Source organism: Arachis stenosperma, chromosome 4, assembly GCF_014773155.1.
Source record: "Arachis stenosperma cultivar V10309 chromosome 4, arast.V10309.gnm1.PFL2, whole genome shotgun sequence".
NCBI lineage: Eukaryota > Viridiplantae > Streptophyta > Magnoliopsida > Fabales > Fabaceae > Arachis > Arachis stenosperma.
Genome location: NC_080380.1, coordinates 123624345 through 123643850, shown reverse-complemented (window position 1 = coordinate 123643850; position 19506 = coordinate 123624345). Strand labels below are relative to the sequence as shown.

The following is a 19506-nucleotide window of genomic DNA, read 5'->3' as shown; positions in this document are numbered from 1 at the left end:
ATATATTCACTCAATAATAATAATAATAATAATAATAATAATAATAATAATAATAATAAAATTACTAGAGATTATTTTACAAGAAATTTAAAGTTAAAATCATTTGATATGTTTGTATTTAATATAATCAAAAGACGGCGTATGTAAAAAAAATATATATGTTTGTATTAAAAAATATGTATTAAAAGAAAATATTTTAATTTGGATTAATATTAAATACATATTTTTAATACAAACATTTTTTTAAAATATTACATCTTTTGATTATATTAAATATAAAAATATCAAATAGTTTTAACCTTGAATTTCTTATAAAATAATCTCTAATAATTTTATTGATTATTATTATTATTAATTAAAATCATTTGATATTTTTGTATTTAATATAATTAAAAGATGTACTATTATTATTAATTACATAATAATTGTTATACCATGATTTTTTTGTATTTTTTAGATAAAAATAATGATTTATTCATTAGATTCTTTTATATATATATATAGTCACTCAATAATAATAATAATAAATAAAACTATTAGAGATTATTTTACAAGAAATTCAAGGTTAAAACTATTTAATATTTTTATATTTAATATAATCAAAAGATGTAATATTTTAAAAAAATGTTTGTATTAAAAAAATATGTATTTAATATTAATCCAAATTAAAATATTTTCTTTTAATACATATTTTTTAATACAAACATATATATTTTTTTTACCAAGGACATCTTTTGATTATATTAAATACAAAAATATCAAATGGTTTTAACTTTAAATTTCTTGTAAAATAATCTCTACTAATTTTATTATTATTATTATTATTATTATTATTATTGAGTGACACTATATATATATAAGAATTTAATAAATAAATTTATCATTATTTTTGTCCAAAAAATACAAAAAATATAATACACTATTATTGTGTAATTAATAATAATAATAATTTTATTTTATTTTATTTTTGAACGGGGGACTATTATGTCTAACAAAGAGAAACGTTGGGGATTGATTTGTACATTAATTTTTTTTGGGACTAAGATGTCTGTTTTTAAAATCTTTGGGGACTGATCTGGGTAATTACACTGCCGGAAAATGAACTGGGGACTGATTTGTCTGCCGGAGTAAAACCTTGGAGATTAATCTGTGTATTAATTTTTCTTAGGGACTAAAATGTCTGATTCTGAAATCTCAGGACTGATTTGGGTAATTACTCTAATATTTTTGAAACAAAATTCATAATTTTTTTCGGTGTCCTGGGGATTAAAAGAAAAAGAAAAGAAAAAGAAAAACAACTAAACAAGAGAAAGAAAACACGATGTGCTCATGTGCAGAGTCAGAGACTAAGAAGTTATAGCATCAGCCATTCAGCCTCTTTCCTAAGTTCCATCTGAAGCGTCATTCTTTTCTTTTCTTTTCTCGTATGCGCTCTTTTCCCTTTGGCGCTTCCTCTTCAGTCTCCGCAAGTCCTCTTTCTCTTCGTCATTCGTATTACAAAAAATGTAAGAACAAAAAGATATATTTGTATTTTTATTTTTGTTTTTATTTTTCCTTTTCCTACCGAACTTCTTGATCATAAGCTTTGATTCTGCACTTCTGCATTTTCCCATGTCGCCTTAGGGTGTTTCTGAGACATTTCGTTAAACCCCATTTCTTCGGTTATGTATACGTATATAGCGTGTTTTCTTCTATTATTCTCTCTTATATCATGTTTTGCATAATGCGATGTTGAATTGTTAAAAGAAATGGAAGTTATTATTGTTTCTGGTTTGTACGAAGCAGTAATAGTATCGAACCTACATGCAACAGTGATGTTAAAGCTACATTGGGTGATTGTGCTTCTGTAATTAGTGTTGATTATTTTCATGGTTCTTGTGAATTGGAATATAGCGCAGGAAGTAGGATTACTGGGGCAAAAGATTCCCTTTGTTGCATTGCAGTTAACTGCTGAGCATTTCATATTTTTTCTGAATTCAATACTTTCATATTTGTTTGAACCTTGAAGTATATTTACTACGTATTTATACAATCAGCCTGTTCTTCTTTTGAATACATATTTCAAAGATTCTATGTTGCTATTTCAAAGATTATTATTTTTATTTATTATTCTTATTATTCTTATTATTATTTTGCTCCTTGTTGATGCGTTATGTGGAATTTTGGTAACTTAATTGCTATATTCTTTCAGTTCCTCTGCATATTGCCTATGAAATGATCTTAATCCTCTTATGCTAGGATGGGAGCAGGGAAGAAGGCTCAAAATTCTCAGTACAGGAGGCGGTCATCTTCGCTTTCAAATTCATCAGCCACTACTGTATTTGGCAGAAATTTGGAGAAGAATCAACTTGGAGGTGTTGTATTTGGGTGCAAGAATAATACAATTAGAGAATGTCTTTCTAAACAACTCTTTGGTCAGTGTTATTCATTTGATTTTCTTTGGTTTACAGCATTTGCCATAGGAAAAGGCTATTAGTAGTATGAATCTAGAAACAAATAGGTGTCATGTGACAATGATGATCAACATTTTAAAATTGAAGTTACTGAATGGTCACTGATATAGTTGACATGAGCTTCATATTGGAACTTATATTATCAACAGCATAAAAGTTGTCACTTAGCTTATGGTAATTTTTTTTCCCATATTTTGAATTGAAGGTGGCAGTTGTTGCATTCGACTCATGGAAATTTTTATCTGTTTAAACAGGTTTACCAACTCAGCATTTCTCATATGTGAAGAATATTGAACCTGGGTTGCCGCTGTTTCTATTCAATTACAGCGACAGGAAACTTCATGGAATTTTCGAGGCGGCTAGCAATGGAAAGATGTCTATAGACCCTTACGGATGGACTGCTAATGGTTCGGAGAGAACACAATATCCTGCACAGGTATCACATGCTATAGAGTACTATTGTTCTGTTCAAGACAATTACATTCTGAAACAAGCCCTCATCTTCATACTTTTCTGCTATTAAGGTGCAAATTTGTGTTCGGCTTCAGTGCCAGCCACTGTCCGAGGATAAATTTAGACATGCAATTGCAGACAACTACTACAATAAAAACCTTTTCTGGTTTGAGCTGGACCATGCACAAACTAGCAAGCTGATTTCTTTGCTAACACCAACAGCAATTGTGCCTGGTAGCTCTGTCCCTCATCATATGCTGAATTTGGCAAATGTTTCTCAGCCGCCTCCATCATATGAAACTTTGAGGGAAAGTGAACAGTTCACGGTGCTTGAATCGGATGTGGAGCAATATACTCACACCAGTGTGATACCAGAATCCGCTGAAATTGATTCTACTATAGATGAAGACATCCAGCCATTGGATACTCATTTAGGCATGCCGGAAGCAAAACAGGATGAGAAGAACCTCATATTTCTGAAACTAAAGCAGCTGTCTCTTAACAGTAAAAGACAAAATCTATCTTTGCCAGATTATGTAAATGATACCGCTGCTGCAAATAATATGTGTCCAATCGAAAAGGATAATTCTGAGGCACCAGCTGGTTTAGAGAAGAAAGTGGATCCTAGTCCTTCATTGGAATATCAATATGACATAACCCAGGTTGTTGAGGATATTTGATGGAAAATATTAAAAATATTATAAATTTTGTTCGTAAGCAACTAACTCGATATATGTTTTTTTTTAGTTGGTGCAAGAGGTCAAAGAACTGACAGCTTTCAAGAAAATGCAGACCGAGAGGAATAGTTACCTGGAGCAGAAACTGGTAGGGACTCTTTGCTATGTTGTAGATGCTATTCTTAATTATTTTTCTCTATTGCTTCTCTATTGGTATCATGTTAAATTGTATTGTTGATTTATTGGCATGCATAAATGTATAGTCTTCATACCAATTGACCAAGTATGTGGAACTTCTCAATCAACCTTATTTATAAATTCTTGTTATGTACTTATCTCCATATTAAAATTTGAATCTCTGCTACTATTTGAAATGGTTTGTTTCTGCCGCAGTGACTGCATCAATGAAATGGGGGGATAACAAATAAAACAAGATGGTTCTAAGTTTAAATACGTTCATTACTTTCTGTTTTTTGTTATTGTTTTTATTATTATTATTATTATTATTATTATTATTATTATTATTATTATTATTATTTTGGCTCTTTCTCTTGTCATCCAATTCCATTAAGTTTGAGACTACACAATTTAAAATAGGTAAGTTTTCAAAGCAAACTGAACACAATATAAATGACTGTAAATAATGAATAGTTAGTTTGGTAATTTGAACAACATTTCTGAGTGGTATTGAATTAAGATAAATCATTGTATCATATCAAGCATAGCATGTTTCCCCATATTTATTGATCTATTTCTATCTGCCTTTTAGAAGGAGGCTTTGTCAGAAATTCAGCATCTAAGAGATCGTTGTACATTATTGGAATCTGCATCTAATGTTACGACACATGTTGAGAAGACATTAACCAAGTCATCTCGAGAGCTCCATCTAGACCACAAAGATTCATTGTTTCTAATAGGAGGCTTTGATGGAGAATCTTGGTTGCCAAGTATGGACATGTATTCTACTTCACAAAATGCTATCAAGTCTCTCAAGCCCATGAGCTCAATACGTTCATATGCTTCGGTCGTGCAGTTCAATGGTGATATTTATGTTTTTGGCGGTGGAAATGGTCTTGTTTGGTATGATACTGGTATGGGATCTTGTGATGGTTTTGTTATTTATTTATTTTAACCAAGATGAAGTTCTGAGAAAGATTATTATCTTCCGTGTTTGTAGTTGAATCGTATAACCCGATTCTTGACAACTGGACCTTGTGTCCTGCATTGAACCAGAAGAAAGGAAGCTTATCTGGAGCTGTTTTGGATAAGAAGATATTTGCTGTTGGTGGCGGCAATGGAGTTGACTGCTTTTCAGACGTTGAGATGCTAGATTTAGACATTGGACGATGGATCACTACACGCTCAATGCTAGAAAAGGTAAAGTGTTGCTGTCATATGGTAAATAGTTCAGGTCTTGATTGAGATTTAAGAGGTACAATTATAGATAAAGGTAAAACAACAGTTCTGAAGTCTTTATTTCCTTGATTTTTGAGGAATAAGATTCTTAACATAGCAGCTATAAACCGATATTTTACTAGGTGTTCCTTTTGTGTTTTGTGTTTGTGTGTGCGCAAGTTCAATTTGTTCAATTAAAGAGAGCTTAGATGTTTCGTTGATGGTTATTTAATGATATGGTTTCATATGCTGGGACTGGTAATTAGTGTTATCTACCTTAAAGGTCTAATACTTCTGTATTAGTTGCCTCTGTAATGTAATCAAATTTCTGCCTCACTTGACTCTCTTCTCCAAACATCACAGACACCAAATAATCAAGAGAGAGATCCATTTGTATTTTGTAGTGCTTTGAAAAGCCTATGAAAATACTGAACTTATTGCTTGAATGCATTTCTATATTCCAGAGATTTGCTCTTGCTGCTGTTGAACTCAACGGTGTGCTTTATGCTACTGGTGGATTTGATGGAAACGATTATTTGAAGTAAGATTTTGATATATTAAATAGTGTATACTCCCTCTGGTTCACAATATTTTTCACTTTACTCGTTCACATGCCAGTTAAGGAACTCAAAATTCAGATTAAATTACAAAGTTGTTTAATATAAAATGTTTCATTGTTTATTGTGAGAATGACTAATATACCGAAATTGACAAATATTGTGAATCGCATTTAGTAAACTGTATCTGTTCTGACATGAGTGACACTTCATGTAAATGCAGCTCTGCTGAAAGATTTGATCCCAGGGAACATTCTTGGTCCAAAATCCCAAGCATGAATACGAGGCGTGGCTGCCACTCATTAGTTGTTCTAAATGAAAAGCTGTGAGCTTGACTCCTCTTCTCTCTCTTGACGCATTAGGGATTACAATTTGCATAAGTGTCCTCTGAGTGTTCTGTAATTTGACCATTTACAGAATAAAATTGTATAGATGACTGTCATTCTAATTGGAGATCAGTATCCTGTTCTGAATTTTCCATGTCCGACTAATTAAGCTTCTTAATCCGTCTTCGCAGCTACACTCTAGGTGGCTTTGATGGAAGTGCAATGGTTCCGAGCCTTGAAGTGTTTGATCCCCGTCTCGGCACATGGATGATGGGAGAACCAATGAATCACCCTAGGGGTTACTTTGCTGCTGCAGTCATCCATGAATCTATTTTTGTGATTGGGGGAGTTAAATCTGGTGACAACATTGTAGATACGGTAATTCTAAATAACCATTTTGACCTCTGAAAGATTACAATTTTGACAAATTGATCCTTCAAAGATATTTTCTGTTTGACAAACTTAACAAATGTTCAGTCAATTCGCATATATACTTGTATACATTTGGTTCTTTTTGTAAATACAGCGTATCTTTGGAGGTCATTTTGTCACTTGCATCTTTTGCTGATACAGTGATACCTTATGACAAGCCTAACGCCTATATATCCTTATGACTAAATGAATATACTTTACAGGTTGAGAATTATAAGGAAGGTCAGGGATGGCAAGAAACTTGCAGAACCTCGGTTGCGAAAAGGTGTTTCTTGTCCGCAATTGCCTGCGGTCATGAGTAAACAGAAGGATGTTCATAATCACCATTGCTTTTTGTAAAGTCACAGGATGAAGAGATTGTCTTTTCTGACTCTAAATCCTTCTCTATGTTGGCATTGCTTTTTCTGTTTACTTCAATGCCAATAATTCAGAGCTAGTGATTGTTTCATGTAAGGTGCTTGTGGGCTTGTGGCCGAGGTTGTGTGTGCATAAATGGTTTAGTTTTACACTTAATGTGTATATATAAATTTCATTGTTTGGTTAATTGTACAAGTCACCCTTTTTTCATTTTTAATCAACTTAAAATGTGAAAAAGATGTTTTCAATCTCCTAATTCAATATATAGATTAATTACAATCATTAAAAAGCAAGCGTTACTACATTACTTGAGCACTTATTAGCTGCAGGATCCTCCTTTGTTGGTTATTGACCGTCAAAATTTGATTTCAACATTTTTTTTGCAAATTAATTTCGAATAAAAAATAATTCAATTTCTGATATTTAATTTTAAAATATTAGATAAATTAATCTTTGATAAGCTAAAGATAGTTGGCCATAACTTAGTTTTTTTATAAGACCCTCGAAAGATAAACTATTTTCTCTTCACATAGAAGTACCAGTTCACATTTTGGGCCCCCATGTGCCTGGACTGGAGTAATATTCTCAAACAAAGATTCTAAACCAATGCAAACCTTCAAGTTGAAAGAATCAACTTCTGGGGTTCTGTAATATGGCACAGCATAAGAAATTTTTCTCACCTCTCCAGATACTTCAAAACTTTGCAAATCTAAGTAGACATGTTGTGTAAAGCCATCATTTATACACATTCTAACCCAGGCTCTGCAGTTGCTTGAAATGTTATGTATTGTTATGTCACATGGTATACTAGCAGTTAGTCCTGGTGCAAAGGGAAGAGGATAGTCAGGGCAATTGTTAGGAATACTTAGTTCTGCCCTTCTATGTCTGATTCCTTCCCGAATCATCAACCGCTTCGGGGAGAACAACTTTAGACAGTTATCAAATGCAAGTGAACTGCAGGAAGCTCCACCGTTGCTACTTTCACGTATTAAGCTCCCAAGTTCAGCTACAAAACCGGAAGCAACATCTGATCTCAATTTAAGGAATGACTCGGTGCGTAAATATATGATCGTCATCCTCTTGAATATGAAATTGCGACTGCAGATTTCAGCTCTGCAAAGCCTGAGGGTGTAAGTCAACAAAATTAGCTCCAGAACAGAGATTTCCTCTTCTGCAGAGAAACCTACAAAACGATTCATCAATTCTTTAGCCCTCCCGTCAAGCTTTTCCAACTTGTCTTCCAATTCAACCGTTCCAGAGACCACCTCCGTTTTTCGCACCAAGTGATCCCAGACTTCTACGACCAACTTTATTATTTTAAGATACAATAAAGCAAATGCTGAAGCATCAGCAGGAGCAGAAGAGTCAAATGTCAAAGATGTCAATTCTTCCTTCCAATGCCTACATCATTAATATCATCATCCCCCAAATGGGAAAATGACAAATGGCAAGGTACAATATAAGATATGTATTTCGAAAGATGTATACAGGCTGAATTAGACCATCAAAAGATTTAAACAGAAATCCATATTGTATAGAATCAGTTTAAGTAAAACTTGAAGCCCTCACAAAGATAGGCACCGAACCAGAAACCTTTCATCATACTAAGCACATACAAACAAAGCAAGATCCCACAATTGTGATGCTGATCACTGAAAGTGAAGACTCTACATGGATCTGGGTTCACGTGCACATTTTAAACAATATTGCAGGTAGTAAAACGCATCTTAAGGAACAAATGTTGGTAGCTATAAAACAGTTCTTACCTCAAGGAACATAGCACTTCGTTTGCAGAACAAGATTGTACCTTTGGCCATATATTAGGGAGCTTCACAAGGATGTAATTTATGTAGGTTAGAACAACACTATCATGCACTGGCCGCTTATGTTGGCCTACATCATTTGGCGGCTTCATTTCCAAAGCAACATTTTGAACATTGTATTTGGATAAAGGCAACTGTCCTTCCCCATTGTTGATAGTTATTTCAGAATGAATCATCTCATTGCCAGCAACATTTTGAACATTGTCTTTAGCCAAGGGATTCTGTCCTTCCCCATTACTAATATTTACTTCAGGTTGCACCATCGAGCTGCTTTTCTGAATAAGGTACTCCAAGAGGGTGTCCCGATTCATGACATCACTAAAGGCGCAACAAATCCTACTTAAAAATGTAGCCGCAAAAGAAAATATTACTGGTGGTATAGGGCCAACATCTGCATTCAAGAATGGAGCAGATATAGATAGGACTAACAGAGCAGCCATCCTTGCACTATTAAATTCTCTATTTCCTTCAAAACTTGCTTCTACCTGTGAGGACAAAAGGATAATCAGTGCCATTCTTTCAAGGACAATAGGTACTTTTTATTTCATTGGCAGGCCAACGTGCCAAATTTGTATATAGATATCTATGGCTAAATTACAGTCCGAGAAAGTATACCTCATCAGCGATTTCATTTGCAATTAAATCTACAAATTGCTTGTGATTTCGGCCAAGATGAGAGAGAACAGAAAATATATCAGCTTCATCCTAGTAAGAAAAAGGTTAAATGTCAAGCATAGGGAGAGCGCAACAGTAAAGAATTACTAAAATGGAGTTGTGTGCATAACTTGCTCCATAAATAATAATTTTTTTAAAAGAAAAAATTAGACCGATAATGACGAACAGAAATGGATATCGGCAGAAGAATATCAAGAGAAAAGTGAGAATGAACTTGAAGAACAATGTAGTTAACTCATCAATATCAATTGAAATTCAAAAATGTTATTTGCATACTAAAATCAGCTACCAAAATCAACCACCATGTATTTGAGAATAAATACATATATAATTTAACTTATTTTCAATCTGCATTTTGTATTTCAATGTGTATTCTACACTGGTAGATGATTTTGGTGTACTCCTAGCATGATTGATTGAAATTATACCAGTGAAATGAATTTTTCATAAGCAATGAAATCAGAGTTTTATCTAGTCTATCATAGAACTAACTTGTATCTTGAAAATTGAATGAAGATGCATCACTATGCCATTTGGGAAAACACAAACATAATGAGATGGAAATAAAGCAAACCTGTGGATAGCTGTCTAAATTTTTTAGAAGAACATCCATAGTTGACTTGAACAACAAATGATTTCTTAGCTTCATTAGTCGAACTATTTTCCTGGCAGAAAATCTCACTTCACTACTATTGTCCTCTAGAACATCAAGAAACTGCAAAAGATAATTAAACACACAAATGATACCAATCACAAATTTTCTTAGGGTAATCTTTCTGCTTGAAAAAACAACAGAAAGATTGTACTCATCTTGATACATCAACAAGGAGATTCAATTAATTACAAATAATGAATTTTAGGCTCCAAAATATATATAGGACATCAAGCAAAATGATTAAGGAAGGATGAGGAACAAACCTTAATACCTTATGCATGTAATTTTCCTGAAGCTCTAGACAATGATTGATTGCCATGTGATGCATAGTTTCTAAAGCTTGGAACCGAACTTCCACTTTATAATCATTCAAGACATCCATTAACAAGTTTAAGGCTGCATGAGCAAACTCAACTGAGAGTACCGTCAGGGCGCGTAAGGACTGGCATACAGACTTCCGGACCTTCAGTTTAAGCAGAAAATCAGTCATTCATTCATATATTAACACAAGGATAAAGCACCCAAGTCATGAAACTCAGTTCGCAGTGGTCAGTTTTTTTTTTATTTATTTATTTTAAAATTTTATTATTATGAACCTCTGAAAGCAAGGTACAATATATTACTTGGTAGTATGTTCTTGAAAGATACCTCAAAGAACTCATCCTCAACCCCATGAACTAGTGCACCAGCGACATTACTTGCAAGCAGCACAAATTGTTCAGTTGGGCTTTGATCCAAAACTAAAACCCTCTTTGACAAGCTTTGCATAAGAAGTTCCTTGGATACTATTTCCATCTTTCCAAGGCCATTAAAAACTTCAACCCTGACCTTCATGTTCATATCTCTCACCACAGAACAGAGCTACATTCACATGCAAAGAAATTTGATGTTAACATAACAAGCCAACAACTGCAATAACAGCTAGAAGTAGAAAAGTAAAACAGATACTTAATATAAAAATTTAAATTTAAATTTAAAATATATATATATATAAAATAAAAAGTTTGGAACCTTTAGCACATAAAACTGCTATCATCTACAACTACAAATTTACCATGGCAAATACTTCGTTGGACCAATAGGTCTTCGTATCTACATTAAAAGATGCTAACATCAGGCCCCATAGAGCTACCTGAAATACATATAACTAGCATTATTCAAATTGAGCACCACCAGCCCCCCTAAATAAGGGCATTTTGGAACCGGGGGGGGGGGAGAGAGACCAGTGCAACAAACTCCTTCCAATCTCCTTTATATAGTAGGAAGTAAAAGACACACACACACATATATATATATATATATATATATATGCTAGACAATAAAATAAAAATGAATAAATGAAAAGATGCAACATATGTATTTTATCCTAAATTTCTTTCATCCTGTGATTGTAAAGGAGGTACTTACAACTCGAACAGCAGAGATCCTCACGCAATCTTCGTTATCACTTAGAAGCTGAACACCACGCTCATAGCAACCTTTCACCAAGCTTACCTCCTCAAAAACTGCACACTCTCCCAACCGAACCAATGCTTCCAATGCTTCCTCCCTCAAACATGGGTAAGGCTCCTTTGTCATCCCCATCAGAACCGGGTACAACAACTCGGGTCGAACCATGACCCGGCAACCTGAATTCCTCACCATCCAAAGCCTCACCGGAAACGATGCCGCCAGGCATATCGATGTGAAGAGAGAGTCGTCAACCTCTACGGGCCTCTCCGAGATGTTGACAAGTGCATCTAGGTACTCAATGGTGAGTTGACTTGGCGGGTCAGTGAGTTGAGGCAACATGGATTGGAGCGAGTCAAGGGCGAGTTGGGCAAGGGAAGGGTGGTGGGAAGAGAGGTCAGTTATGAGCTTGAGGATTTGGCTGTGGTGTGATTCTGGAGAATGGAGGAGGGAGTGGATTAGGGTTTTGAAGATTGATGAAACCGTGCTTTTTGGTGTTGAAGGGTTTAGAATTTCGTTAATCATTGAAGTGAAGGTCTGCATGGAAATTGGTCGTATGGATTCTGGTGTGTTGTTCTGTAGGAAAAAACACAAAAAGAGAAAATTTACCTAGCAACATAACGTTTGGTGCAAAATTAGGACAAAGTAAAATATATGGCACAAAAATATGACGTTTCAAATGGTAGAGACAAAATTGAGACTTGTCCTAAACATTAGGAACGAAAATAGTAGTTTACCCTAAAAAAAATATGAGAACTAGAATCATATATAATCTAGCAGAAGATAGGAATAAATGCATAGCTAAAAAGTTATGTTGAATGAGAGAGAAAGAGATAACATAATCTATGTTGAATTGATGTTTTCTGTTAGGGAAGAAATGGAGCTACCACCCAAAGTCACATCTGACATGAATTTGATGCTATTATCAACAAGTTTCCGATCAAATGTAACTAAGAGATCATTATAGCCAATATCATATTAGAGAGACAATTCTGAAATTTGTGTTTCCAATCAATAGGAATGATTTTAGTCTTAAATATTAAGGGTTTAAATTAAAAATAGACTCTCCTAAACTAGATGACCCTTTACACTTTATTATATATAAGAAGACCATCACTTTCTCACATGCTATACTCACTTATTATTTCGTTGCTACTGATAAATGTAAATTGTTTAGGGAAAGATAAGATAAACACTTTTATTATCTGGTTTAATGAATAAATTACGCTAAAAGGCATGGCAAGAAGAAACATCCAGCACCCTTAACAGCACACAGATAAATAGAAGAAAACTTGATATGTTTTCATGGACTGATCAGCAGCCTCCTTTCTCTCATCACCACACTTGAATTCGGCCAGATACTGATAATAGTCGCCCTTCCTGCAAATAACAAAGCAAAAACAGTGAAATTCCAAATTCCTCAAACAGAAAGACATCAGAGAGAATGAAAAGAGAGAACGATATCCCGTGCATCTTATTGAAGTAAACACTAGGTTGGCCACCAGAACAAGAAGGAACAAGGTGTTAATAATAACAGTCATGATATCTGCGCAGATATTAGACAACTCAGATTCAACTTTGTTCCTACACTTTTTAATCATATAGTAGCCACAGTCAATATTTTAAGTTCAAAGAGACACTAATTTTTATTCCTCATATGAAGTGTGTACGCTACACAAATCAGTTGCGAGTTCCCAATAATGTAATCTATCCAAAATGACTCCTGTCATTATTTATGCAAGAGTGATTCTAATTCTACGTTGTTGACTTGTTATAATTTCATTGTACAGAATTACAGATTAAACCACAGCAAAATGAATGCCAAGAAATTCCAGATATATTAATGAGCAAAATAAAGTCACAATGGTAGTACCCATTGCAAAGAAGACCAATGACAGTTATGTAGGTACCTAAATAAGAGTCATTTTGAACAGCGTAGAGAAGAGGGGTTATGCATAACTTGTAGATCAAAATTTACTTCAGTGATAATTCTAATTTTAACACAAGATGGCAATTTTAAAATCTCTGAAATTGATTCACTCTAACTAAAATGAATAAATAAAAGAAATTTTGTAGCTATCAAAAGAAAAAGGAAAAGGCAAATACAAATCTACACTTTTCTCCAGTTTTTTCAAGCCATGTCCTGTCAAAATTCTAGAGCGCATGCTATGCTAACCCACAAGAAATACCAAACAAACAACACATACCCACAAATCCCCAAGAACCCAAATTCCAAGTCAACAGATTCTTGAGAAGGCACAGAAAACATCATACACAGAACAAGGGTGAAGTGGTGGATGCAGTATGGTGGTGGTGCAACTCAAAGGGCCATGACAGCAACGGAAGTAACCTCATCAGTCAAACAAAGCACTGGTTGATGGAGGCAGGGGAGGAGACAGGACCTTCGAACTTGGCGGTGTCCTTCCTCCAGTGGCGGCGTCGGCGGCGTGAGTGTCAGAGAGAATTTAACATGGATACGTTATGGGCCATTTGAGACAACTGGAGTATCAATTTGAGAGAAATTGGGAATTAGGGTTTCGTAGGAGAATGGGCAAGGAGGAGAGAGAACAGAGAGTGAGTTGCCAGTAACTGAGGCTGACAATTGAAGAAATACATAAAGGGTAGGTAAATCCAAATCTTTTGATGAACAAATTGTCTTTTGACTTTTGAGACTGACACTGGCAAGGCATGAAAATTTAATTCTTATTATAATGTCATGGTTATACTAAATATATTAAATAAAGGTAGTTAATATTGCAATCAAAGTTGTCAAACTCGCAAGTCTAAATAAACTCGTAGAACTCACCTAAACTCAATTCCTAGACTCATACGAGTTTACTTGTTATGAAATACTCTTTTAGTGCGTAAGATATATATCATAGAAATTTTACTCAAATATAAGCATTCTAGGTTGACAATTTCACCACAAAGCACATAATAAATCAAATTCGTAGTGGAAGTTACAACAAATATCTTCAAATATTCATAATTAAGCTCTCTAAGTTCCAATTTAAATATAACAGACAATCAAAGCATCAAATCCTAGAATTAATTAAAACACCAAATTGTGCCCCTGAACCATCATTCTCCTACATTCTGAAATATCAACCAACCAAATCAGAATCATTCAACAGCCACAACTGAAAATTGATGCTCTAAACAACCATAATAATCAACAATATCAAATTACTAACAAGAAACAACCAGAAACAGTTCAAAATTGAACAAACTATTAACAGCGTAAATAAGTAACAGACTAACAATCATAACAAAACACTTAACCATTTTATCTTCGTTTACTGATTTCAACAAGTCTAAGCACAAAACATACAGCTTCTTTGTATCGTAACTATCAGCTAGAAAATGCTGTTATACCTTTCTGAAACCATGATCGCCAGACAGTATGCCGTAGATGTTGCACATGTCTTTCTAAGAGCTCATTGACGGTGTGCATTTGAGATATTAGAGGTCCTGATAAATCAACCGTGTCTCCCTAATCCTGTGAACTCTAATGAAAAGTAAATGAGAGTCTCAGCAATGATGCATAAACTGCACTGAACTAAAACAAAATAATATTTGATTCATTTATGCACTTAAGAAAAATAAAATTTCTCTTTGAAATTCAAATTTCATATACATCAGATACTATGAATCACCTTATCACCATATATGAAAACAGAACAAGATAATGTAATATCACAATCACATACTTTTATCCCTTTGCATGTGATATCTAATTTTTAATAATGTTATCAATGAAGCTGGAAAGAAAGTAACTTACCAATTAGAAGATACACTTAATGCCTTATGTTACCTTGTGGACATTGACACTTCAATTACATTACAAATCAATCAATTTAAGATGTATCAACAGAAAAGAAAAAGCTAGAATTTTCTCCCAATCACAAAAGAGCTTTCCATTTTTAAAGCTCCGCTTCTTTTTCTCCCCCTCCTTGAATTTAATTATCAACCAAATCAGTGAGCATCATAGTGCAGAGTAAAAACATTGCAAAAACATAATTAATAGGAATAACAAATAATCAGAAATAGGTCCTTATGCAAGGGTCAGGGTTTAAATATATTAAGCTAATCATAATTCGCAGCCAAATAGGTGTTACCAAATGGAGCAGGGAACAGGAAGCGAATAGAATGCAACTAGAAGACGAGTAGCACATGAGCAGTGACGAAAATGTAAATTTGAAGCCGTCGAGCACAGAGGTTTTCATGTAGAGTAGGCATATCTTTAACTAAATTTGAAGACACTGATTAGTGAAGCCGTTTTTGATAGAGAGTCGGAATGAAGTGCCTTTTATCTATAAAGACTTTTACATATTTTTCATGCACCCTCAACCTCTCATCCTTAATGTTTGTCAGCAAAACACAAATGCAGCATGGTGACATATACACGACAATTAGGAAACTTGGGTTTCATAATAAGGTGCCATAATTGTCATAGGTTCTCAACTGTTTAAATCTTGACGGGAAACCTTAACACCATTTCATCTCAAACACACAGATTCATGGGAAGTGATAAGAAAGGAACGATTCTGAAGATGCAATAAGTTAGGTATATAATGAAGCAAGTTGATTCTAAATTGGGTGTCCCATGTCCACAAAAATTGCCCCTGAATTGACTCATGCACTTTCACACTTGTTTGTAATCATCACTACATGTTCTACCAGATGATGAAATATTTAAATTAAACTAAACTACACTAATATTTTGCTTCAACAATTTTCCTACTTAGTAGTATGAAAGTTCCACTGATTAAGCATTAAAGGGAAACATTTGGTACAGTATGCTGAGTGCCTCAAAATTCAAATAATTGAACTAGCTGGATAACACAAGCATTTACCATTCAATTAGGATAAAAGTATATCTGAACCTGATTAAAATATGATATATACAAAATTCCACATACATGACATTATATATTTTATATATATTGCATAAAAGATAAGTTTCAGATAAATAAGGCTTCAAACCAATTTTCCAAAGCTATATATCTGCCATTCAAACAGAAAAGTACGTGCTCAAAGTACATGATTTCCGTTAAGTACATCTTCAATATAATTATCATTAAAAAATATTAAGAAACAGCTGACTTCCATCGGATGGAGATTAACCAATAATGCGTAGTATTTTTTTTATCAAGTCTTCGTCTGCATCATCATCGTTATACAAAATACAAATGACCAACTCCATAAGGAACTATAACTTTTGATTAGATTATACACTTAGGACTCATCATTGTATGCATGACAAAAAATACACCAGAACATGAGCAATTAGTCTTGGATCAATTGTTCATCACAATACTAAAGAAATGACAGCATCCATAACAATATACACACATCATATTATGCAAAACAAAAAATCCAGAAAAGAAACACCGGATAAAACTGAAACAATTCATATAAATTGCATTGCTGCACAAATATCATCAAAATCAAAACCAGGTTTCATCCATAACATAAAATTTATGTTAAAGAGGCATCAAGCTTAGCTTTGCTTGATTGAAAGCTCAGTATTGCACATTAGGAAACAAGGTGCTAAAAGAATCTTGCAACTCTCTAAGGGAACCTTTGAATGCCATTTTACGATATTCTGCAGATGAATTGGTGATGCGTTTTCATGATGAGAAAATAGGGATAGTGAGATAACAGTAAAACGCAACAAATAAACACTTCTTTAGATGGCAATTTGGCTCAGTAGACATTTAGCTGAAGCATAATTGCATAAATAGTCCAAATAATGAAAAACGAAAAAGACATGCAAATATAACACTCTAGAATAGAATTGAGAATTGTCGTATAGCACAAAAAGGCCTCTTCTCTCTTAGAGTGCAGCAGAAACAACCTCTTCTTATGCAGCCACTAAAAAAGGTAAAATGGAAAACAAAGTCACTAAAGACAGAAAATAAAGAACATCAAAAAAAAGTCTTACCCAAGACATGAGGAAACAAATCTCAAAGTAACTACCTAAAACACTCACTGAACTCACGGGATTTACAACAAAGCAATGCTTATTCCATAATAATCAAATTTCAAATCGTACCATAACTGGACCACATTTACCTCTATGGTTTAAATTCCAAATTCTATATTTTCACAGAAATTCAAGTGTTGAACTCCAAGTGGCATGTTGCCTACCTTTGTTCTACAGGACTAACTAAAATATTTTCACAGAAATTCATTGGCATACATATTTCATTCTGCAGGACTCCATATTTTTTCTAATTATAGTATCAACAGTACTGTATTAATTTTATCAGAAACATGATTAAAATTCAGCGATGATTTACAACAAAATGGCAAATTAATTAATTAGTTAAAGAAGAAGGCAGGAAGCTGCGAACTAAGGAACACAGGAGAAGGGAAGGACTCACCACGGCGACGAGACCGGCGAGAAGGCGGAGACGGCGAGGCCAAGAAGCAAGAAGATGACGACGTCCAAACAAGGGGCGAGTTGCTGGCTGCTTCTGCTTCTGCTTGACTGAGCCGGCGATGACGAGGCCAAGAAGGCGGCGACACAGACGCCGGAGACGGAATGATTGAGCTGAGCTGCTGGCTGCTTCGGGTGAGTGTTGGCCGTTGTGGGCTGTGAGCGGAGTGAATGAAGAAGACAGATAGTTTGAGAGACTGAGAGAGACGGAGTGTGAGAGATTGATGAGCTGAATAGCTGATTAGAAGGACGAGTGAGGAGTGAGGACTGAGGACTGAGGACTGAGGACTGAGGACTGACGAGTAAAATCAGGGTTTGGAGTTTTGGCATGAAACAACGTTCGTTTATCCCTTTTAAAAAATTATTAATCATGAACCAATTCAGGTTTTCGAAACCCATCGGGTCCCGGGTTTTATGAAAACGGACGGGTTAAATCGAGTTCCAACGGATTTGATCATTTGATGAATGGACGATCCGAAAGGTGACTCGACCTGGCCAAAATAATCGGGTTGATGGGTTTTCAATCAAACCAAGTGGGTCAAATCCGGTTTGATTACTGTGATCAGCTGAACTATTAAAAACAAAAATAAGAAAAATGAAAATTTAGAACGGGAAGAGTTTGTGTTTGGCGGGAGAGGTAAAATACCAAAATGGCAAAATCTCACCCGATTCTTTATTTAATTTTTTTTATAATGATAAACATATTCTCAAAATATTTTGAAACGCGATAAAATTATATAATATTAATTAAATATATTTTTTAAAATATTTTAAAAATTAGATTTTATAATTTTTACGAGTATAATTAAAAAATAAGTCAATTTTATTCTTAAAAATTAGTAATTTTATACTAAGTATATTTTTTGTGATTTTTTTTTATCAATGATTAAGAATATTTTTTAAAAATAAAAAATTTTAGAGATTAAATTTTTATCTAGTATTTTGTATGTACTTTTTAAATAGTTATCTAAATATTCTTACAAAATTTTAGATCAAATACACAAATAATTTGCTAAATCTTTATAAAAATAATATTTTTTGTTATTTTTGTTGTGTTTATAAATTTTTAAAGATATTTTTGTCATTATCAAACATGATAGTTATTTTTGCCGATGTTTCAAAAAATCATATGTGAATTTAATACTTTACCCAAAATATAAAATATTAGGAGATATTTGTGAGGTGTACCAAAAAAAAAAAATTAAAGACACTTATAAAGAGTTGTCCTTAAAAAAAAATTGTTCATTAATATTATAAAAAGACAATATAAAAAAGACATAATCTATTAATAAAATAAGATATTCTTTTTTAAAAATATAACTTAAAAAAAATATTGCAATACAAATAAAACAGAAAAGCTCTACATACAAGCCATTAGGGCTTGTATGCTTTACAAGTTCATTAAGTAATAAACCCACAAAACGCGCTGCATGCCCTACGTCCAATACACACGCTATATAAAGATCCCCCTTATATGTAACTACCAAATTTAAAAGATTTGTTTCCTTCTTCATTCTCCTTATCGTTCTTCTTTTTCTCGTTCTTCTTCTTCTCATTCTTCTCTCCTTATTTCTAGATTTGTTTTCTTCTTCGTTCTTCTTCTCGTTCTTCTTTTTCTCGTTCTTCTTGTTCTTGTTCTTCTCTCTTTCTAACTCTAGCTTCGTTTTCTATCGATTTTTGTTTACTGAAATCAAAGTTTGGATTCGTTTTGAAGATAATAGATGATTCAATCTCAGATTCTTAGCTGAATCAGGGTGAAGTGGATTATGAATTTGAATCTAACAAAGTTTCTAAGGTTTGATTTACATA

General features: G+C 33.7%; 2 protein-coding genes across 8 annotated transcripts; one reads left to right on the top strand and one right to left on the bottom strand.

Annotated features, from left to right (window-relative positions):
• The first annotated feature begins 1308 nt into the window (after nucleotides 1-1308).
• LOC130974169 (uncharacterized) lies at nucleotides 1309-6796 on the top strand. Of its 2 annotated transcripts, none has more exons than XM_057898929.1 (11): nucleotides 1309-1505; nucleotides 2239-2414; nucleotides 2708-2889; nucleotides 2978-3568; nucleotides 3654-3731; nucleotides 4353-4674; nucleotides 4761-4960; nucleotides 5443-5519; nucleotides 5759-5860; nucleotides 6053-6239; nucleotides 6497-6795. In XM_057898929.1, coding segments are annotated over exons 1-11 (2016 nt in total). In that variant the 5' UTR covers nucleotides 1309-1503; the 3' UTR covers nucleotides 6596-6795. The 2 variants fall into 2 exon arrangements, with proteins under 2 accessions (XP_057754912.1, XP_057754913.1); XM_057898930.1 differs by having other exon boundaries at nucleotides 1320-1505; nucleotides 2192-2414; nucleotides 6497-6796.
• A 43-nt stretch (nucleotides 6797-6839) lies between these two features.
• On the bottom strand, nucleotides 6840-18004 carry LOC130974167 (protein SIEL). 6 transcript variants are annotated; one of them, XM_057898923.1, is made up of 11 exons: nucleotides 17642-18004; nucleotides 14628-14760; nucleotides 12479-12632; nucleotides 11211-11828; nucleotides 10858-10935; nucleotides 10452-10664; nucleotides 10075-10266; nucleotides 9723-9863; nucleotides 9089-9178; nucleotides 8417-8958; nucleotides 6840-8051 (listed from the first exon to the last, which is right to left on the bottom strand). In XM_057898923.1, exons 3-11 carry the CDS (start codon nucleotides 12503-12505, stop codon nucleotides 7142-7144), a joined length of 2811 nt encoding a protein of 936 aa, XP_057754906.1. In that variant the 5' UTR covers nucleotides 12506-12632; nucleotides 14628-14760; nucleotides 17642-18004; the 3' UTR covers nucleotides 6840-7141. The 6 variants fall into 6 exon arrangements, with proteins under 6 accessions (XP_057754906.1, XP_057754911.1, XP_057754907.1 ...); XM_057898928.1 differs by having other exon boundaries at nucleotides 12513-12632; XM_057898924.1 differs by having other exon boundaries at nucleotides 14628-14751.
• Between the last annotated feature and the right edge of the window lie 1502 nt (nucleotides 18005-19506).

Coding starts and splice junctions, on each gene's coding strand:
- LOC130974169 (XM_057898929.1), top strand. Junction 3,569..3,653: donor ATCAATATGACATAACCCAG/GTTGTTGAGGAT, acceptor GTTTTTTTTTAG/TTGGTGCAAGAGGTCAAAGA. Junction 3,732..4,352: donor GTTACCTGGAGCAGAAACTG/GTAGGGACTCTT, acceptor TCTGCCTTTTAG/AAGGAGGCTTTGTCAGAAAT.
- LOC130974167 (XM_057898923.1), bottom strand. CDS start 12,505: ATGTTTCTTCTTGCCATGCCTTTTAGC. Junction 10,936..11,210: donor GGATCTCTGCTGTTCGAGTT/GTAAGTACCTCC, acceptor TATGTATTTCAG/GTAGCTCTATGGGGCCTGAT. Junction 8,052..8,416: donor GAAGTGCTATGTTCCTTGAG/GTAAGAACTGTT, acceptor TTAATGATGTAG/GCATTGGAAGGAAGAATTGA.